The sequence below is a fragment of the Cibotium barometz genome, chromosome 17 (assembly GCF_041138505.1).
Source record: "Cibotium barometz isolate CiBa-2024 chromosome 17, ASM4113850v1, whole genome shotgun sequence".
Lineage (NCBI taxonomy): Eukaryota > Viridiplantae > Streptophyta > Polypodiopsida > Cyatheales > Cibotiaceae > Cibotium > Cibotium barometz.
In genome coordinates, this window is record NC_141062.1 from 53,491,071 (window position 1) to 53,514,259 (window position 23,189).

At 44.8% G+C, this 23,189-nt stretch overlaps 1 protein-coding gene across 2 annotated transcripts in view; it reads right to left on the reverse strand.

Annotated features, from left to right (window-relative positions):
- Positions 1–23,189, reverse strand: part of LOC147630167 (putative trehalase) — a 72,632-nt gene that overhangs the window by 23,684 nt on the left and 25,759 nt on the right. The window contains exons 4-10 of one of the 2 annotated variants that reach the window (XR_015267791.1): positions 14,632–14,747; positions 14,394–14,494; positions 14,156–14,262; positions 13,965–14,037; positions 13,147–13,326; positions 12,904–12,991; positions 12,059–12,108 (exon numbers count right to left, since the gene is read on the reverse strand). Coding sequence is in view for 1 of the 2 variants with exons in the window: in XM_086811809.1 (XP_086667935.1) it covers positions 12,904–12,991; positions 13,147–13,326; positions 13,965–14,037; positions 14,156–14,262; positions 14,394–14,494; positions 14,632–14,747 (665 nt within the window). In the remaining variant the exon portion in view is untranslated. The remainder of the gene's footprint in view (positions 1–12,058; positions 12,109–12,903; positions 12,992–13,146; positions 13,327–13,964; positions 14,038–14,155; positions 14,263–14,393; positions 14,495–14,631; positions 14,748–23,189) is intronic. The other variant, XM_086811809.1, reaches the window with a different exon arrangement.

Consider the following 23,189-nt stretch of genomic DNA (forward strand, 5'->3'; position numbering starts at 1 on the left):
GGTTATGGACGACTGTCACGCTCCACCTTATGCTGGTCATAGAGGTATTATGCCTACTACTCGCATGATTCAGAGGTACTTCTTTTGGCCAAGCATGCGTAAAGACATTGAGGCTTATGTGCGTGCATGTATTACTTGCCAAAAGGTAAAATTTGACAGGCAAAAGCCTCCAGGTTTGCTTCAGCCATTGCCTATTCCCTCGCAACCTTGGGAAAGTATCACGATGGATTTTATTATGGATTTGCCTAGATCCCAGCATGGGAATGATGCTATTTGGACTATTGTGGACAGGTTTAGCAAGCAAGCTCACTTCTTGCCCGTCAAGAAAACCATTAAAGCTGATCATATGGTAAAGCTTTTTCTTGCTAATATTTTCAAGCATCATGGTATGCCTAAATCCATTGTTGGGGATAGAGATCCCAAGACTACAAGCCTATTTTGGAGGGCTTTGTTTGATAATATGGGTACTAAGCTTGAGTTTTCATCAGCTTATCATCCCCAAACGGATGGCCAAAGTGAAGCTGCAAATTCAGCCGTGTTGGATTTGTTGAAGTGTTATGTAGCAGATCAAAAGAGTGCATGGGAGAAGTATCTTCCACTTGTTGAGTTTGCCTACAACAATACGATCCATGCTTCCACAGGAAAGGCTCCGTTTGAGATTATTTATGGCAGAGTGGTCTTGCCACCCATCCTTCGTACCAAGGATGAGATTTTTGCAGCTAATGAATATGTTCGTGACTTGGATGTTGCCTTTGGTCAGGTGCGGACAGCCATTGCAAGATCTCAGGATAAGCATAAAATGGCTGCTGACAACCATAGAAGGGACATGGAAGTCAAAGAAGGTGATTGGGTATTGCTGAAATTTGAGAAGGCTAGGCTTCGGAAGAGGCCAGGACGAGAAGGATCATATCCTAAGCTTTCTCCTTGCTATTATGGACCCTTCAAGGTGATTCACAAAATCAATGAAGTGTCCTACAGGCTTGCTTTACCTAATCATTGGAAGATTCACAATGCTTTTCATGTGAGTCTATTTCGGAAATATGTGGGGCCAGATCCTGATGAGCCTGTCACAGAAGATCCGCCAGAGATTGAAGAGCTTGAGGAGATCCTCCAGCCAAAACAGATTGTTTTTCACAAGGAGAGAAAGCTACCTGCAGGAAAGCTTTCCAGGAGATACCTTGTGAAGTTTAAGAATTATTTGCCTATTGATGCCAAATGGGTAAATGAGGATTATTTTGCAGATTATCCGCAATTGTTGCAGGCATATCTTGAGGCTTTTAAGTTGAGGTCAACTCTTTAGAAGCCCGGGGGGATGTCACCAATTGGCCGACCATTTGGTCCATTCCTAGTTTTTGCGTCTCGTTCACTTGAGGCCAGGCCAGTGTCTCATGTGAAGAGGCCAGTATTTTGCTGACATGGACGGGAGCCAGACTGGTGCCACCCGTGTGTTAGCAGGATGGTGTCGTATGGACGGGAGCCAGATCAGTGCCACCCGTGTATGACCTGGACTGTGTTCGATCCATGGGACTGTCACACCATGGAAGAGCCAGTATTCGTGCCGTGTTTTACCTATGGGACTGTCACACCTAGGGAAACTCGTGCCTGGAACTGTGTCTTACCTATGGGACTGTCACTCCATAGGAAGACTAGGTTTTTATGTTTTATGTCGTGCCAGTTTTGTGCCGACAGATATTTTGTACATGTTCCATGAACGGGAGATATGTCCATGTTACTATTTGCACATGCACACATGATTTGCATGCTTGAAACTGTTTTCGCATGATATGTATTCGTGTGTTTGCCTGCTTGACGTGTTACTTACTGAGCGGGGACGCCTGCCAGTGAGTCGTGAAGTCTGCCCTGTATTCTGACAAGCTTCAGTGCATGTGAACAGGTGGTAAGTATGTTGCACATGTAGTTTTTAATATTTAATTCTAACCCCTTTATTTTATAAGGTTAGGGGTTCACACTTATTTAAAAGTGGGCACCCCCTTTGGGCACCCACTTAGGGGCCAAGGTGGGGAGCCTCACTTTTAAGTGAGTGTGGGGGTGGGCATGGTCACCTACCCCCACTAATCCCCCACATGCAAACGTGGGTATGACCAAGGCTAACTTCACTTTAATTTATTAAAAAGAAATCTCTCTTCAAGCGTGAAATCAATCGCTTCTCCCTGGCGCTGATTTTCATCAACCGGCGCTGGCTGCTCTTTCTGCTGGCGATTAGCTTGCTGCAGGCGGCTCCTATACTCTGCCGCCGCTGCTGCACCTGCCCCTTTACAGGCGACTGAGTTTGCTGCTGCAGGCGGCTGCCACCTTTTCTACTGGCTGCGCTTGCCCCTCTACAGGCTGGCTGCAACCACCCCTGCAGGCGGCTGCCTTCTCTTTCCACCTCTACAGGCGACTCCTTCAACGGGCTGTACCCTCTGCTGCCGGCTGCTCTTGCCCCTCTACAGGCTGCAATCAAGCCCATCTACATGCTCCTACAGGCGGCAGCAAATTGGCAGTAGGCGCTGCCTGTTTCTCTTACAGGAAGTCGTGGGTCCTCTCCAGAAAGTCTACGCTTGTTTCTCCAGCAAGCTACCATCTACAGGAAGCTACGCAGGCTGCAGCTAAATAGCTGTGCACAGCAGCCTGGTGCCTCCTCCATACTCGGTGGTTTCTTTTCTCTCTCAGGCGGCTGAGCTTACAGCGGGAGGCTATCTTCAGTTGGCAACTACACAAGCCTCTCCTTCTTTCACAGCAGGTGGCTGTGATCTTTTGCGGTGACTCTTGTCTTGGTGGTTCTCCACGAGGCAACTGCTTCTTCATCACCTGGATGACTTCATCATACTCTGAGGATTGGTTTTCATATCAACCATCTACAAGTAAGTGATTTACAGATTTGAGTAAAGTATTATATGTTTAAATCTGATAAAAGATTCGTCCCACTCGGCCAACACCCGTTCGGTGCCGGGTTGTCCAAGCTGTGTTGGCGAACCTCGGTCCAAAGGTGCTGAGATCGGGAGAGCCAGGCGTTAGTACGAGAGCGCCTGTTTGTGCGTGGTCTCGGAACACCAGTGAGGTGCTCTCCGCGGAGTCCAGTGAAAGCACAGGACCGTAGTGATTGGACCACACTAGTGGTCGTTCTGCTTCGAGTTCTCTTCATCGAAATCCGAGCCTATTTGTTTGGTACTGTTTTCATATGTACATGGACATTATCTGGTTCTCAGAACCCATGGAGCATTGTATTCATTAAAATACTCCCAATAAATATATCATATATTGAGGGGGGGGTCGGCCCGTTCCGGCCCCAGTGCTGGTGTCCATCTTTCCATTTCTGTTCATTTAATTTCAAGTTGTTTTAAGTTGTCCATTTCATATTTGTGGTTTTAAAGTTGTGCTATTAAGCGTGTGGGTGTCCAACGGAGTCTTTCCCACTTGACGGGATCGGTTTCATAGCATCCTACTTGATCTTGTATTCCATGATAAGCATATTATGCAATCTTCTTTCACGAAATCTAAGAATCTTTTCAGGTTCGTACAGAACAAATGTCATGTCCTCGACATCTATGATTTCTTGAGAAGTAACTAACTGATCTGCTCCACCCAGTACTTCCTTATGTCTACTGACATGAAATACAGGATGAACTTTCACATGAGAAGGCGAATTCAATTCATATGCAACTGAACCAATCCATCGTGTAACACGAAATAATCCACAGTATCTAGGAGATAATTTCGGAGATCGACCTGTCCGTAAAGTCTCGGAATCTTTCGGAACTCGCAAATACACCATCGTTCCTTCAGAGAACTCTCTCGGTGAACGATGTCTATTAGAATAAAACCTGTCTCGATCTTGAGCACTTCTAAGAGATTCCTTCGCAACTTGTAACATTTCCTGCATATCTTGCAAAAAATTACGTGCTGCATCATGCTGAAGTCCTGAGAATCCTACTGTAACAGGTGATCGAGGTTGAAAACCATACATAAGCATGAAAGGGCTAAACCCTGTACTCGTATGCTTAGTATTGTTATATGCAAATTCTAACATAGGAAGATAATCCTCCCATGAACTCTGTCTTTTGGATACATATGCTCGAAGCATATCCTCCAAAATTTGATTCACTCTTTCAGTCTAGCCATCAGATTGAGGATGACTAAAATTCAAAGTTCTTTCCAACTTCTCAAAAACAAGTTTCCAAAAATCACTCGTAAACTTAAGAGTGCCTATCACTGACTATGTCCTGCGGTAACCCATACAGTCTAAACAATTGCTCGATAAACTGCCGTGCTAATTGCGTAGGTGTAATAGTCTTCCGGGTCGGTAAAAATCTAGCCATTTTTGTCAAGCGATCTACCACAACCCAAATAGAATCGTGGCCTTGATGTGTTCTTGGCAATCCAATAATAAAATCCCATGGAAATACTTTCCCATTTATTACCTGGGATTTGCAAAGGATGCAACAACCCAGCCAGCGTTCAGCTTTATTTGCCTGACAAATCTGACACTTGAGAACATAATCTTCTACATACCCTTCCATCTTTGGCCAATAAAAAGAGTGTTTCACTAACGATAGTGTCCTGTGTACCCCAGGGTGTCCAGCAGAAGGGGCGTCGTGACACTCCTTAAGAATCTTGGACCTAATGTCCGGGATCTGTGGTACACAAATTTTGTCATTACGGAATAGTAAACCATTCCGAATCATCCACTGGCCTCCTACAGCCTGAATGGTAGACTGTTCAGTCATTGAGTCTTGGTCAATCAATGAGCTCCCGTCCTGGATCTTCTGCCAAAATGGACCAAAATAACTATCAGTCCTGCAAAGCCCTCTCAATGACTGAAATAAGTCAGTAGAAATCTCGGTGAACGACAAAGTATTCACCTCTCTAATCCGACTAAGCGCATCTGCAATACTATTCATGGACCCTTTCCGATAACGGATCTCAAAATCAAAATCTTGCATTAAGTCTGCCCAACGAGCTTTCCTGCCTCTCAAATCATCCGCATCACACACATACTTGATTGACTGATGATCAATCAATACCACAAACTTGGAGCCATATAAATAATGTCTCTAAACCTTGAGAGCATGAATCACATCAAAAAGCTCCTTCTTAAGGGTTGGACAACAAGATTGAGTGTTGTCTAGCTTTTTACTTTCAAAAGTAACCGGTCTACCATCTTGAAATAGAGCAGCCCCGATAGCATAGTCACTGGCATCAGTTTCAAGAACATAAGGCCGACTAGGATCAAGTAATGCTAGGATAAGTGCCTCCTTGACTTTATCTTTCAAAAGTCTGAAGGCCATATCCAAATCGTTATTCCAAGTGATAGGCTGATTTGACTTACGTCCACGACCTTTCAATAAGTCGGTCATCGGTAGTGTGAGCTGAGAGTACTCCCGTACAGATTTCCGAAGAAAAACAACAAAACCGAGAAAAGAACGAAGTTGTTTCAGTGTTCGTGGTATAGGCCAGTCCAGAACTTTCTTAACTCGGGCATAGTCAATGCTCAATCCATCTCTAGTGATCTTGTGTCCCAAGTAAATGATGTCGGCCATAAAGAACTCACATTTACTTAACTTAGCATATAGTCGATTCTGTCTTAAAATAGATAAGACAATCGTGAGGTGTCTAACATGATCCTCAAGAGTACGACTATAAATCAAAATATCATCCATGAACACCACCACAAATTTTCCCAAATGTTCACGAAAAAGATCGTTCATCATTTGCTGGAAAGTGGCTGGAGCATTGGTTAACCCAAAAGGTAATACGAGAAACTCGTAATGACCATACCTAGTCTGAAAGGCGGTTCTTTCGACATGCCTTTCATGAATACGTATCTGGTGATAGCCAGTACGTAAATCTATCTTCGTGAAATATTTCGCTCCTGCTAACTGGTCAATCAGGTTATCTGATCTAGGGAGAAGATAAGGGTTCTTAATGGTCAGCTTGTTCAATCTCTTGTAATCTATACACATTCTCCAGGTATTGTCCTTCTTTCTCCTAAGCAACATAGGTGCACCCCAAGGTGATTTACTTGGACGGATCTGGCCCATCCTCAAATAATCTTCGAGTTGTTTAGCCAACTCATCTTCCTCGGCTTGGCTCATCCTGTAAGGTGGAATACTGACAGGATGAGCACCAGGGATCAAGTCAATACGATGATCTACTGCCCGTTCAGGTGGTAAACCCGATGGCAGTTCCTTAAAAAATACATCTTGAAACGAATCAAGTATCTTCTGTAATTCTTTGCTTTCAAACACACTTAATTCATTTACATCCATGGAAGGGATGAGAAAAGAAGAAAGTGGAATCAATACACAATGGAAAGCGGTATACAAAGAAGAATCCATTATATTTCCAAAATCAATTGTATTTACAAGAATTTCCTGAGAGGGATGAATACAATCACCTAAAATACTATACTTAGTGTCCTTATGCTGAAAAGAAAAAATATGACTAGACCAATCTATCTGGACTTGAAGAGTCTTAAACCACTCAATCCCTAATAACAAGTCTACATTTTCCAGATGCATTACATAGCATTCCAGAGTATCTTTGTAGTCCTGAATCTGGATTGGAAGCATCTCCACCTTGCGATCCCAAACTTGCCTTCCCGCAGGTAGGCGTACCTCGTAGGTATGGTCGCTGAGTGTCGTATCAAGACTCAATTTCTGCACAAATTTGTAGTTAACAAAGTTATGTGAACTGCCAGGGTCTAAAAGAATGTAAATTTTATGGCCATTCACTTCTCCATAAACTCGGAGAAGATATGCAAGCCAAATACTTTAGAACTGAACAGACAATCAGAACAAGTACTAGGGCGAAAAAGTACAGTAATTGACGTACCTGTCAAAGACAACTGGTTAGCTGCCTTTGGCTTGGGTCCTGCGTTTGTCTTGGTGCCCTTTTGCTTTGGGCACTTGTTACGCATGTGTCCTTTTTCTTCGTAGATAAAACAACGTCCTTCCTTCTTGAGCTTTAAAGCCCTAAGGAGTCGTTTCTTCTTCGCTGGTGTCGAACTGGAATTCTTCGAAGGTTGGTCCGAAGACTTTCCTTCTGTCGTGTTAGCCATAGGTGCGGAGAACTTTCTTTTATGCTTGTTTCCCTGCTCGGTAACGGGTTTCTACTTGGAAGAGACCAATGTTTTACATTTGTTATTTTTAACCTGTAATCGGTATGAGTCTGGTAAACCAGCTACGAAAAACCCCAAAAGAGTAGTGGGATCCATGTTTGTAGCTTTCATCTACAAGTCACGAAACTTCTGGAGGTAGACCTCATAAGTGAGGTGCTGCGAGGTCATGGTCAAAGCTGAAAACCGAGCAACAACATCATAATCATCCTCTTTCTTGAGGAATTCTTTCTTGAAGACGTCTTCGAATTGTGCCCAAGTCGTTGGCTTAGGGTTGAGTTCCTTCCACCAAAGCAAAGCTTTGCCGGACACGAAACCTGTTGCTAACTGGATCTTCTTTCCATCATCATATGCATGAAACTGAAAGTGAACTTGCCACTTATGTAGCCAAGTGTCCACGATCTCCTTGGTACGCTGCTTTTGCTCGCCCCCGAACGGTTTCGGAGTAATGTTGGGGCCTAAAGCTGAAGCCAAGGTATCCATACCCGAGAAAGTAGAGAGGGTAGTGGTCAAGAGAGCGATGGAGTTCTGCAAAGCTTGCATCTGGGCTGCGATTTGTGCCTGACGTTCCGTCGAAGAAGCTTCGAGAGCTACTTTGAACTTTTGGAAATCTGATTTTGACACAAAATCGTCAAAAAGATCGGCATCGGTACCTTCCGTAGCCGGCAAGCCTTCGCATTCCACAAGGGGCTCCAACTCCGATTCTTGGATCGACATCGTGAAGAGGATACGTGGAGAGAAAATTCGATCTTTGCACAACAAAAGTGCGAGTGAACTTGAGAGCTTGAGAGCTTGAAAACTTGAGAGATATGTGGCAAGAAGCCTTATAAAGATAGCCCCAAAAGCTAAAAATCTCCAAAAGCTAGGCTTAGCTTTTGCTTTGCTTTTGTGTTTTTTTTTTCTTGAATATATATATATATATATATATATTCTATACTCTTAAAAAAATAAACACTTTGAAACCTAGGAGGAGGGGTCTTTTAAAACTTAAAAAAAATTTAAACTCAAAAAAGCGAAAGCCCATAAAAAAAACGTGTGCTTTCCCCTTTTTTTTTTCCCTCCAAGATTAGCCGGCCGGTTGAAACTGCCGTCGATTGAAGCTGCCGGCGCATGCTTTCCTTCCGGCGCTTGCTTGCGCACAGTTGGTCTGCGCCTCCCTCCGTAAGCCTAGCCACAAGGCCTTACGTAGGCGTGGCCTAGGCACCAGCCCACCTGGCGTAAGCTGCTGGCCGCCTGGCTGCCTGCGTACAGAGCCGGGCTGCCATGCTACGTAGGCCTAGGCGCCTGCCAGCCTACTGACCTGGCTGCCAATCCACTTGCGCCTTCAACCACCCGCCGCAGCATCAACCTGCAAACCGCACGTGACCAGCAGCACCCGGCCAGCTAGCCCACTCGCCAGCGAGTCCACCTTCTCACATGCGTGCTCTCTGTCTCATTCACGAAAAGCAAACCTGCTTTTTCCTGTTTTCTCTCTCTGCAGTTCATGCGACTGCACAAACAAGTCTCTTCTCTTCTTTGCAAAGCAACGACCCTACTTAGACTACCACCTCCCATCAACATGGGTTTCTTTGATGAAGAAAAAACACATACTATTCTGAAAACAGCAGTATGCACAGAAAAATCAGCAAGCTTTTAACACACACCTTTCTTCGACCTCATCTTCTCTACCTACCGACTTGCTCGTTCACGAGGTATGCTCTGATACCACTGTCAAATCCCCAGGGATCTCCTCGTGATCGTCCTTGGTTCGAGACTCGAAACCTGCAAACAAACGAACAAACAAACAACAAGGGGGTGCAGGCCTGACTCACCTCCCAACCATGACAGCCGTGGGCGAGCCCACAGTCTTGGCTGTCCCTAGCGAGCCACGAGCTGAGCTAACTAGGATGACGTACCGACCAATCTCCTCCTCGCGATGTCCCATACCACCACAAAGCTGCCCTCGCGGGCCTCGAGACTGCTGCCGGCCTCGGCTGCGTAAAGCAGGTGCACGTCTGCACTAGATCCAGGCTCCAAGACCATAGAGCTCTCACAAACTCGCGAGACTCTCTAAATCCCAATAACTAACCTTGGCCACCCTTTTATAGGCTCTTGGCCAGTCATCGGGCGTCCACACTTGGGCGCCCGCCTGTCCATACTTGGGTGCCCGCCCGTTAGTCTTTCCCTAACTCAGCTCGCCAATCAGCCTACCTAGCTCCAAGCTTCCCCAAACCTCGAAGCTAGTCTTGCCTGCGTGTAGCACACGGTAGATACACACTGTGCACAGAGGCAGGGTGGCCAACAATGGTGACCAAGTGCCCACCTCTAGGCATCTCTTGGCAACCACCCAAAGGAATAGCGTGATCTTGCTCAGATAAAAACTCTCCCACAGTCAAAGAAGTTAGAGAGGAAGAAGGGGAGGAATGTCGTGGGGTCACCAATGTCAGGCAATCGCAGGAGTGTTGTCAATCCCATAAATTGGATCCGCCATCTCAACTGGGCGGAGTAATCGATGAAGGGGAAAGCCAAGTCCTCCAACACACCTCTCGCCTGAGTCCCACTAAAGCCAAACCAGGAGGCGTATTTTCAAAGCCACAAACACCACAAGGGGTCTACGACCTTGCGAGGGGAAGGTTCATCACGCGTGATGCAATTCACACTCATGGAAGTCGTCTACACGCACCCGCTGTCTTTTTGCAGACACGCAACCCTCAAAGGGGGTTTCTCTGCATGCACTACAGACGGCCATGGTTTCCGATCTCAAACCGGAGGCTACTCTCAAACTCTAAATGAAAGTTGACACAAGCAAACAAGAAGCCCTTAAAGAAAGGTGGCGGAAGGGAGGAAGGGGATGAAGGCAAATTGAAAAGATTAAGATATTTATCATTATATTTTTAGCAAATACGAGCAGCGCCAAGGGTGAAAAAGAGGGCAGCCGCCGCAACATTGAAAAGGGGGAAAGAGGAAAGATGGGAAGGGTGGGATGTGTTGGTGAAAAGAAAGGCGAACAGAGGGATGAGGCAGGTTTGTGCATAGGAAAGGGGATGGAAGCGGAGTGGTAAGAGGGGGAAGTGGGCTACTCCACAAGCCTTGCAACAAGCAAGGGGGTCGCGGGCAGCAAGCACGAGAGGAGAGGAGGCTGGGGAGCACACACAAGGCAGGGGAGCACGTGCAAGAGAGAGGGGGCAAAATCAAGATGCATAGCCATGAATCCTAACTAAGGCCAGACAGACCATGTCCTGATAAAGATGGCCTAATGTGCTAGTGGCGTCTTGCAGGAGCATGAAGGTGTAAATTGATCACCTACTTTATCGATCTTCCTCCTCTTCATGTTGCTATGGTGATTGACAACCATCGTCTTTTGCTGTCGTCTGCGTCTATGTACCTCTTGCCATTTCCCGGAGCCGGGGGCACATTGCTAACGCGAGGACTCGTCAGGCAATCCATCCCCAGGGCAGGCGGGCGGAGAGGCACCGGCACGTGGGGGCGGACGCCTGCTAGCAGTATCCTGAGAATGAAGAGGGAGGGGGAAGGAGAGGGAGGATGAGGATGAGGATGAGGATGAGGATGAGGATGAGGATGAGGGGGGATACAAGTGAACAGCCAATTGAGGCATTGCTCTTTGTTTGCTTTCCAAATGTTAAGCAAGAATATTAGTAAGATTTAATCAAAAATATTTTTTTAATGAGGTTTTGGAACTCAAAACTTTCAAGTTTTGGCACCATTCACATCATCATGTTAGATTTGATTTAAAACTGTAAGCATTTTTAAAGAATAAAAGTTACAAACTCAAACCAAATGTGTACTAATACATGAAAGCACTGCCACATAACTATGGTTCAGCTCCACATCAAAATCGATGCTATAGATTGCATATTTTTCATAGGCAGTGCTAACAATCTTGCAACCTAGAGAGTTTAAGAATTTGATCAGTTTCGATGCTATAGATTGCATATTTTTCATAGGCAGTGCTAACAATCTTGCAACCTAGAGAGTTTAAGAATTTGATCAGTTTGTTTTGAAGTTTTGAGGTTTCATAATAGAACAATGGATTTCCTCATCAGTGGGTGTGTGGGTGTGTGTAAATGTGTACATATACATATGTACATACTACCAATGTGTGTGAGTGTGTACATATACATATCTGCATTCACCAATATAAGACATGCATGTAGGCACACATGCACGCACACACATAAATGCATACATATGTCCGTGCATGCATGCCTATGTAGAAGTACCATAGTAACAAGAAACGGCTGTTTCCTAGCCAAACGTTGCGAAAACTCCATTTCTTGTGAGGAACCATTTCCATTTCTATTTCTCCGTTTGGTAATCTCACCTAAGAATTTTCCCACTATTTTCACTTGTTAAGTTTTAATTTTACCCAATTTTCCTTGTTTCTATTACATTATGATCTATCCCGAGTTTCTCCTCTATTTCTCTCAACTATATTCATCATTTCTATTTACATCTACTATATAATGTTAAAGACATGCCGTTTCCGTTTCCTAGTTTCAAGCCGTTTCCATTGCGGAGACATCATCCGTTGCCGTTCCCATTGCCATGAGTCTATGCTATGCGTGATGAAGTTGATTTGAAGTTTTGTTTGTAGACTCTCATGGAATTTAGATTGCCCTCTGGTTCTAAGTTTGGGAATCAACCTGAACTTTTTTTTGAAAGGTGTGTGTGTGTGTGTGTACATATTATAGTTGCATGCAATGGAAACAGCGCCTGCTATGACGTCCCCACCATCCATACTCACATCATCAGCGCACAAGAGTAGGTGCAAGTTCATGCACCTCCGCTTTATTAGGCAAATCTTCTAAACCACCATGCTGAGTTTTATCACAACTTCAGGGGTAAAGGGACAGACTCAGCCATGATGAACACACACAGAGTAGCTGGTCAGGCAAAATGCACCGCTTAACGTTTAAGCAAGAAGGAATTAGCACACACCACCTGGCACCAGGCTGCAACTTGGACAAAGACTTCAAAAGAAATCTGCTTGTCTGCTTACACAGCAGAAAGATATATCAATGGAAGGTTCAGTTTATTTCCAAACTTAACCAAAAAAAGAATGCAATCTAACTCCATGGTCTACTCACAAAGCTTCAAATCATCAACTCCCTCATGCATAGCATAAGACTTCCTATCATGACATCCTCACTCACGTTTCAGCACCAAAGAATAGGTGCAGGTTCATACATGAAGATATGTCCACTTCATAGAAAATAAACCACCAAACTGAGTTTCTATCACTTCTCTAGACGTGAAGGGCAGGCTCAGCCATGATGAATGCTAGAACTAAAGAGAGCACACACACACACACACACACACACACACAGTGTAGTTGGTCGGGCAAAATGCAATGCCTAAGAGAGAAAATTAGCATAAACCAGCTGGCCGCAACTTGGACAAAGACTTCAACAGAAATCTGCATGTCCACTAATATAACAGAAAGAGAGGGGGGGGGGTTTGTTTTGCGCAGACAATCATATAGATCTACATGTGAATATATATGTATGTACATAGATATACATAGATAATGTATGTACATGCATATAAATATGTGGGTGCAAGCGCATATATACACATTAGTATATGTGCATGTGCATGTGCACAATACCCAAAGTAAAACAAGCTTATATAGAACGATGAATCAGACATCAAGCAATAAGATTGCACAATACCCAAAGTAAAACAAACTTTGCACAATACCAAAAGTGAAACAAGCTTATATAGAACGAAGAATCAGACATTGAGCAATAAGATAGCATCATTCAGATAAAGGTTTGGTGTAATACCTGCATTTAAAACCCCACTCCAAAGTGGTACAAAATTAGATGCACTTATAATTTTATGTTGGTTGTTTTCATTCCAGACATACACTGTCTGCAAGAGTATACAAAGCAGCAAAATAAGAATCAACGTTTTGCTGATTCAATACAAGCTACTTACAGTGCCATGAGATCAGCTCAACACACAACAATCATGCAATCTACAATTGCAACAAAACATTATCAACTGTTGTTAGTGTGTGACCATACTTTATTTGCCTGAGCCTCACACTGTTGAGAATCCAGTATATAATCAAACCATTGGCCCTTGTTGTCATTCCACATAATCGAGTGTATTGCCAAGTTCCGTGCTTTGGCTGCTTCAGCAAACTTTGCAGCAACGGTACGATTCCCTAATGTTTTTGCCATGAAGGCTATATTCATTTCCATCTGCTCTCAATATTGACAAGAGGAAAAAAATGTCAGCCATCGAAATGCAAACTTGGCAAAGGTGACTAGTGCCTTCAATTACAAATAAGTTACAACTCCACCTAATTGATACTCTTAAGGTCGAATTGCACAAACCAAGGAGCAATTAAAGCCAATTACACTCCACCCCTTTTGCACATTTTCCATTTTATGGGATGGATGGTCCCCTATTATACATTGGCAATCCAGTGTTCAGGCAGAATCCTGACAAGGCAGCTATAGTGTGCCCAAAAAAGAAGGAAAAATGGGCGACCAGATCCCGCCAAACTTAACAACAGCCAATTGCAAGGTTGTGCATCCACTATCCTTGGAATGCCAGGCTGTGGGGTGAAAAAGGTCTGGAATAACTGTGTGTGCTACTTCTGTGGGGCCTGTGGTCAACGTGTCTTGACACAGTTGGGTAAAGAGTGTGCCTTATCCTGGGCACCCAACCCACCAGTGCTCCTGCGCAAGTGCGGAAGGGTGCCCAGCCTGTGCGTAACCAGCATATGCCAGTGCAATGTTTATAAATTACTATGATTGGTTGTAAGCGATCCTTTTGTAAATTGAGAAAAGAGACAATTTTCCTTATGATCATGAATTTCAACTAAAAACCACACCTGAAACACATAAGCATTCAAATCTGCAGGTACAATGGATGAAGTGAATAATGTGCTAAGGTTCTGCTGGTCTCTGCAATCAGAGAAGAAAGACAGAGTTAGTCAGGATGCCTGTGATGTGAGGTCAAATAAAAACATAGTCTCTACCCAAGAGCATTTAAGCTCAATTAACATTAACGCTGAAGACCAACCTCATCCAACGCGAGCCAAAGTCCCAACCACTTTCAGCAGCTGTAGCGATATCGTGGTAAAGCAACTCTTGCTTGATCTTTGAGACCCCTTCCGCCACTTGCATATCCTAGAACAACAAGTAGAAGCCATTTGTGAGAGACTTAACCATAAGGAGGCAAGGTCACCGTACAAACCATGCTTTTCGAACATTTGCAAAAAAAAACCCATTTCGTCATGTCAAGTCACACTAGCACTTACTATAGTAAAAGACTCCGGGCGTGGTGCCTTCCAGTTCGCATAATACCTGCTCAATGAGTGCTTGCACCCTTTTCCATCTATGATGATCACCTGCTTTGGATCTGTTTCCATGAGAAGAGATAAGATTGCTCCTCTATAATGGATTATATACATAATGTTTGCCATCCTAAATTTATATCTCAAAAGAGTTGCTCTAGCATCTATCCATCAGGCAGATCACACAAGAATAAAGACAGACCTGAGGTCCAGTATTTGTGCTCCTGAATGAGTATAGGCAAAGCCCTCTCTAACAACTGGGAGTCATTGGTTGCCGCATACACTTCCCGTACCATGGCACTAAGAAGAGGAGGCTGACTGCAGTTCAAGATTTTTGACCCTTAAGCAGACCAAATATCATAAATCTCTTCTCCATATAAAAGATACACAAAAGCTTTTGAGCCACCTAAATCATGCAATGTGAAGACAATCTTAAAAAGAAGAAGAAGAATTAAAAAAGCAAACACTGTGATGGTCTTCTAAATAAACCCACAACATTCGATATCTTCTACTTGCTCAAGGTCCCAGTCAGACCTGACAAAAAAACCTTGTACATAGAACGATAGAAAGCTGTTGTACATAAACTTGCTACACTCAGATAAACTAATCCCAGCAGGCATAAGAGTTCATACAAAGGCTGGTTGTGCAGACCTCACAGCTGCATGTTCTGATGTTACCACAGCCTGCAGAGCATGCGATACTATTGCAGGATGGGAACCGCAACTTACCCGTAAGTTAGTTACCTCCATGACAATGAGCAATCAGGCATATCCCATGGCTGAGCGGCTGGAGGTTAGCATTATCCCCCTGCCTCCTATAACAAGCAGCTAAACAGCTCTACAAAGGAGAGCTAATGTCTGTGCACTAATCCCAAGACAGTACACCATCGTTCCTTCAGAGAACTCTCTAGGTGAACGATGTCTATTAGAATAATGTCTTTGTCTTGAGCACTTCTAATAGATTCCTTCGCAACTTGTAACATTTCTTACATATCTTGCAAAAAATTACGTGCTACATCATGTTGAAGTCCTGAGAATCCCACTGTAACAGGTGATCTAGGTTGAAAACCATACATAAGCATGAAAGGAGTAAAACCTGTACTCGTATGCTTAGTATTGTTATATGCAAATTCTAACATAGGAAGATAATCCTCCCATGAACTCTGCCTTTTGGATACATATGCTCGAAGCATATCCTCCAAAATCTGATTAACTCTTTCAATCTCGCCATCAGATTAAGGATGATCTGAGGAACTCAAATTCAAAGTTGTTTCCAACTTCTCAAAAATAAGTTTCCAAAAATCACTCGTAAACTTAGAGTCCCTATCATTGACTATGTCCTGCGGTAACCCGTACAGTCTAAACAATTGCTCGATAAACTGCCTTGCTAATTGCGTAGGTGTAATAGTCTTCCGGGTCGGTAAAAATCTAGCCATTTTTGTCAAGCGATCTACCACAACCCAAATAGAATCGTGGCCTTGATGTGTTCTTGGCAATCCAATAATAAAATCCCATGGAAATACTTTCCCATTTATTACCTGGGATTTGCAAAGGATGCAACAACCCAGCCAGCGTTCAGCTTTATTTGCCTGACAAATCTGACACTTGAGAACATAATCTTCTACATACCCTTCCATCTTTGGCCAATAAAAAGAGTGTTTCACTAACGATAGTGTCCTGTGTACCCCAGGGTGTCCAGCAGAAGGGGCGTCGTGACACTCCTTAAGAATCTTGGACCTAATGTCCGGGATCTGTGGTACACAAATTTTGTCATTACGGAATAGTAAACCATTCCGAATCATCCACTGGCCTCCTACAGCCTGAATGGTAGACTGTTCAGTCATTGAGTCTTGGTCAATCAATGAGCTCCCGTCCTGGATCTTCTGCCAAAATGGACCAAAATAACTATCAGTCCTGCAAAGCCCTCTCAATGACTGAAATAAGTCAGTAGAAATCTCGGTGAACGACAAAGTATTCACCTCTCTAATTCGACTACGCGCATCTGCGACACTATTCATGGACCCTTTGTTAGAAGTCATCTCTTGTCTATTTTTATACACCAGGACCTTTGTTGTGGATGTGCCCGCCCTTATGAGGTGTTTTCTCATTTTTCTCCACTCTCCGTATTTTTTTCCATTTTTTTCCTATTTTTCTGTGGCATGGGAGACAGTCTAGTAGTGGCAGGAGGACCTTGAACCTGGCCGACTGCATCTGTGGAGATTCTCGAAGTGGCCGACTGCACTGCATGAGTCGGGGGACTTCTCTGATGCTGGCCGACCCACTCTGCTGCTGCTGGCCGACTGTGACTTTTCAGTCGTGGAGGTTTCTTGTGTCCAGTCAGCTACCCTACAACAGGCCGACTGCTGATGAGGGGCCATATAAATAGGCCCCCAGTCCCTTGTCATTTTTTGTATCATTTCTCGGGATCTTCTTGTGTATATAGAGCAGAGTTACACGCCTCTATCTCTCTCTCTCTTGTGCTGTGATTTTCTGCACTGCGTTTTGCTCTTGTGTTCCCAGATCTGGTCATCATCTCCGCTGCGTATTCTGACACCCTTTTCTATAACGAATCTCAAAATCAAAATCTTGCATTAATTCAGCCCATCGAGCTTTCCTTCCTCTCAAATCATCAGCATCACACACATACTTGATTGACTGATGATCAGCCAATACCAATCACCACAAACTTGGAGCCATACAAATAATGTCTCTAAACCTTGAGAGCATGAATCACAGCAAAAAGCTCCTTCTCAAGGGTTGGACAACGAGATTGAGTGTCGTCTAGCTTTTTACTTTCAAAAGTAACCGGTCTACCATCTTGAAATAGAGCAGCCCCGATAGCATAGTCACTGGCATCAGTTTCAAGAACATAAGGCCGACTAGGATCAGGGATAGGTGCTTCCTTGACTTTATCTTTCAAAAGTCTGAAGGCCATATCCAGATCGTTATTCCAAGTGATAGTTGGCCGCCTGCGCATAGACTTGGCTGCCTACGCCTGGGCGCCTACAACTGGTTATGCGTGCATACCTGATCGACTGCAAACGTACCTGGCCGCTAGCGAGTACACGTACCTGGCTGACTGTTGCCAAACTCGTCTGGCCATGCATACGCTTGGCTGCGTGTACCAGTCCGGCTGCTTGCGTGGATCAATTGGCCTGCTTGCGTGTACTGGTGCAACGTTCTTGCAGTTGGCTTCTTCGCTCATAAGAGCTGCGCCATCACACAGGCGTCACACAGTTACAACTCGCTACTTTTCTCTCTCTCTCTCTCTCTCTTAGTATATAGAGATGCATTAGTAGCCCTAGTACTCCATCCACACCCTCTCGTTTGTACACCACCATTAAGTCCCCTATGGTCGTGTTGTCATACTTGTACATTTTATTCTCACTCCACATTTTCCTCTTGATGACTGGAGGAAGATCATTGTACTACTTGTTTGTCTCATAGGCCAATTTTGGCCTTTTGCAGACGTTAATATATCTTTCTTTCTCTCTCTTACAATCAGCCGACAGGCTTTTTCTTCTTTTCTCTCTCTCTTAAACTGTTTATTCAGTTAAAAGCATCTAGCCTTCTCTTTGCAAAGCAAACAACCCATACAAGACCACACCTTCATCACGGGTTCCCACGATGCAAAAGCAACATGCTGAAATCTGAAAAACAGCAGTATGTATGGAAAAACAGCAATCTTCTCGAACTCATACCTTTTCTTAGACCTCATCTTCTCTACCTACCGACTTGCTCGTTCACGAGGCTTGCTCTGATACCACTGTCAAATCCCCATAGGATCTCCTCGTAGAACGCTCCTGGTACAAGACTCGAAACCTGCAAACAAACGATACAAACATGACGGGGGTGCATGCCTAACTCACCTCCCAACCTTGATAGCTGTGGGCAAGCCCACAAGTCTTGGTTGTCCCCACCGAGCCACGAGCTGAGCTAACTAGATGAACGTACCGACCAATCTCTATCTCGTGACATCCCATACCGCCACGAAGCTACCCTTGTGGGCCTCGAGACTACTGCCAGCCTTGGCTGCATAAAGCAGGTGCACATCTGCACTAAATCCAGGCTCCTGACCATAGAGTTCTCAAAGACACGCGAGACTCTATATGACTAATGACTAACCTTGGCCACCCTTTTATAGGCTCTTGGCCGGTCATCGGGCGTCCACACTTGGGTGCCCCCCAGTCCATACTTGGGTGCCCGCCCGTTAGTCTATCCCTAACTCAACTCGCCAATCAGCCTGCCTAGCTCCAAGCTTCCCCAACCTCGAAGCTAGTCTTGTGTGCGTGTAGCACACGGTAGATACACACTGTGCACATGACAAACATTATTGACTATCTGCTGCTACCGGCCTACCTCTACAGCAGCCTGGATTACGATCATTGTTCCTCCGCAGCAGTTGTCGTCGGCTCCAGCATCCTGCACATAGCAGCCGTCGGCTCCTTCCTCTGTACCTGCAACACAGTGCCCAGTGACCTGCAGCCAGTGCCCTGATCTCTGATCTTGTACCTGCAGCTTGGAGCTCCTGTTCCTGCGGCACACCTCGGGACAGCCCATTCTCTGCTCCTTCAACGTCAACAGTCCCATAGGCAAAACACGGCACGAATACTGGCTCTTCCATGGCGTGACAATCCCATGGATCGAACACAGTCCAGTCATCCACGGGTGGCACTGGTCTGGCTCCCGTCCATACGACACCATCCTGCTAACACACGGGTGGCACCAGTCTGGCTCCCGTCCATGTCAGCAAAATACTGGCCTCTTCACATGAGACACTGGCCTGGCCTCAAGTGAACGAGACGCAAAAACTGGAGATGGACCAAATGGTCGGCCAATTGGTGACAGAGACGACCAGCCTATCTACACCTACTCACCCTCTACACCTTTGACTTCACCACCTTCCTCTTGGAACTTATCAGACTTTGCTTCCACATGGGGATACATGCCTTCTGCCAATGTGGGATCCTGGTATCCTTTTTGTCATCAACTCATCTTCTGTCATGGTCCCCTTTTGGCCTGAGAAGGGGTGTGTGAAAGGGTATTTTTATTTGATTTTTTGCTCGTGCTGCTGGCTGACAGCCCTTCTTTGGGACGACCAGCAGCCCTTCCACATATGTAAGCAACATCTCATAAATCTGGAAAATATAACACAAACAATATCGACTATCTGCTGCTACCTCTGCACCAGCCTGGATCATGATCATTGTTCCTCTGCAGTAGCTGTTGTCGGCTCCAGCATCCTGCACATAGCAGCCGTCAGCTCCTTCCTCTATACTTGCAGAACAATGCCCAGTGACCTACAGCCAGTGCCCTGATCTCTAATCTTGTACCTGCAACCTGCAGCTCCTATTCCTATGAGTCAAAATCCAAGCGCATTTTGCGTTCAAGTCTTTAAAGGGCTGCCATAAGCTCTTCTACTTGCTTTCAAGAGCCCTCTACATGCAGTGCTGCATCATGCTGACGTCGTGAAAATCCCACAGTAACAGGTGATCTAGGTTGAAATCCGTACATCAGCATAAAAGGACTAAAACCTGTACTCGTATGCTTAGTACTGTTGTATGCAAATTCTAACATAGGAAGATAATCGTCCCAAGCTGAGGGGCTGCTTTTATGAGTCCAGGCGGCTGCTGGTCGGTGGAACAAATGGTTGTAGCACACCTCGGGACAGCAGCCCATTCTCTGCTCATTCAACATTGACTTGGGACAGCAGCCCTCTCTGCTCTTCACCACCTACCTCGTGACGGCAACACACCATCTACTCGGGACAGCAGCCCTCTCTACTCCTCAGATCTGTGTTTCTCCTGCAATCCACTCATCTGCAGATTTGCATTCGTCTACACCCCTCAAGTATAGCACCACCCTACTGTTGTCCTCAACGCAAGCCTTCGTCACCGACCGTGCTTCAGCTCCGACCTCGTCTTCGCTTCTTCGCCGGTCTACTACTCAGAGTCACCTCACATCAAAGGGCCTCTCGTACAAGATTATATTCATCATTGTACATACACTCATTCATCCATTTCATCTCTCGTACACAGCTAGCACAGAATTGCTGCTGTCTATGTTGAAATGTAAGCTCCAATAAGAGCACGCGCTGCACAAAAGAGAGAGTTTGAATAATTTGACAATGGTTTCAACAAAAATTGTTTTGATTGGGTGTTTACATGATGGGTAAGTTTGATTGCTGAGAAAGTTATAGAGATGTGGAATCGTTTGAGAAAAAAAAATGACTGGGTGATTACATTAGGTGTAAGCTTGATTGGTCAGATAGTGCTAGGTGGTGTCGAATGATGAAACCAGAGGACCTATAAAGCTTTGTATTTGACAATGGGTTAATATGAGAACAATTTGATCTTTGCTATGCCATGGATCTCCTCATCCTCCTTGAACGTTCACGCTTCCTCTACATACGGCTTCATTTTAGGCCAATAAAATGTATGTTTTATTAAATCATAGAGGATCCTTTCCCTAATCTCAACATTTATCCAATACACAAACCTTCATTCTGGAATAGCAATTCATTCTGGATAAGGAACTAACCACCTATCACACTCACCAAATGGCATGACTCTTGAATCTCTGTCTAAATATATGGAGCTCCCTCCCTCAACTTGTTGTTGCGAATAGCGACCAAAATGACTATCGGTCTCACAAAGCCCTCTCAAACAGCCATAAAGGTCAGCCCTAATCTCAGTGAAGCTCAAAAGGGTTCACCTCCCCGATTCTACTCAAGGCATCCGCCACTCAGTTCAGGCTACCCTTCCAACCCTTTATTCCCATATCGAAGTCTTGCATCGACTAAGCCCATCGTGCCTTCCTCCCCCTCAACTCAGGTCTATCCCATATGTACTTAATCAACTCATAGTTGGTCAACACAACAAACTTAGTTCCATAAAGATAATGTTGCCAAGTTTTCAGTGTGTTTATTACGACCCTGTGTTTTCCCTCTGGACAACAAGCAGGTGGGCACAGGCACGGGCACGGGATGGACAGTGTGATCAGGCATCAGTTAATATGAAAAGGAAAACTCATAAGTGTGGCCAACCCAACTCTGAAAGGAGAGAAAAGAGATTTTTAAAGTTATAAGATTTAATAACCTTTGATGCTTAAAATATTATTATTATATTTTTGAAAAGCATGCGTTTTTTTTTTTACCTTTGCTTTTGGCGTTTTTTAGAAAAAGCGAATTGTTTCTTTATAAGAGGAACGGTGGCAAGCAGGCAAGGAAGGTCGCCGTATGGATCATCAGAGGTGGCCGGACGGTTTACGCAGGTGTATCCCCTAGGGTGCTACTGCGCATGGGCAGCTGCTGCTGTTGCTGCTGCTGCTGCCGCCGCCGCCGCCGCCATGGGAATTCCTCTTTTTGCATTTGATTATTTACATTCCAATGTCATGGGAAATCCTCTTTTTTCGTCAATTATTTCTCATAAAAAAATTTCATCTAAAATAAAATATCCATTATTTCAATATGCTAGGAATTTCTCTTTTCCCATCTAAATGATGGAATTCCAAATGTCATAGGAATTCCTCTTTTAACATTTAAATATTTCTCATAGATAAATAAATTCATTTAAATTCATCTTTGAATTTAAATGAATTATCCAATAACCTCACGATTGTCCATGGCCTAAGTAGGGGAGAGCAAGAGAGGGGTCAGCCCACCAAGAGGGACTCTAGAGAGAGCGCATGTCCACGTGCATTCGAGGCATGCATCTACTATTTTAACTCAATTTCACGAGATTTGTTTCTAAAATAAAAAAGGTCTAAATATTTCAAACTTTCGATTTAGTTTTCCGAAGGTTAAATGAACAAAGATTTTCTAGCATTTACCTCTCTAATTAATTAACGGAACACTCTATTTGCTAGAAGATGATGTCTGCTCTATTTCACTATAAGATGTTCAGACATGCAGCCGTTGCCGCCGCCAGATGCTGATGCTGGGCGTTGACAGGCAGGCTATGCGCATGGCTACAGCCAGGCGAGCTGAGCGCATGGCTACAGCCAGATGGGTTGCTACCAGCGAAAGGACACCAAACGTGCTATGTGCACAGACTGCCAGCAACCAACGACCAGACATGTGGGCAGCTAGGCAAACGTCAATTAGGCGGACAGCCAGTTGGGCAGCCAAGTTGACGCCAGGTGTGGGAAGGCGGTGCAGAGGATGGGCACGCAACAACAAATCTGGTAAGGTGCTGGCGGTCGTGGAGCAGGTTACTTGCATATGACAGCCAGGCGGGCGGTTTTTCTACAGCATGGAGCAAACCACATCACTGAGGCATCTCCGCAGCCAGACCGGACAGGCTTAGACCAGCATGATGGAAGCAAGTCTATGGGTTTTTGGCACCGTGATTGGATGGTGCATATGTGGATTTATCTGTCATGGAAGCAGGACATTGGTTTTTCGAGAAGAAACAGGACTTTGGTAACAAGGATACAGGCCTATGGTTTATGGATACAAGTTCTCTAGCTCCACCTTGTTTTCCTTTTCCAGGTTCCCATGGGTGATGAAGTGTTTTGTGTGCGAGTGTTTGTTCCACCGCCCATCAGATTTCTGAAGGCCGGTTTCATGGTTCCATCGCCGGGATATCGTCGACTTTGTCAAGGAGGCGAGCCCGTGGCTGTCACATCAAAAGCTTCTACATGAGGAAAGTGGAAAGGAAGTACAAGAGACAGTGCAGGATTGTGTCTTTGCCTATATGAGGTGAAGAGCAAAAGCTGAAGATGAAGCTCAGGAGAAAAGACACCAAGGACAAGAAGTAGT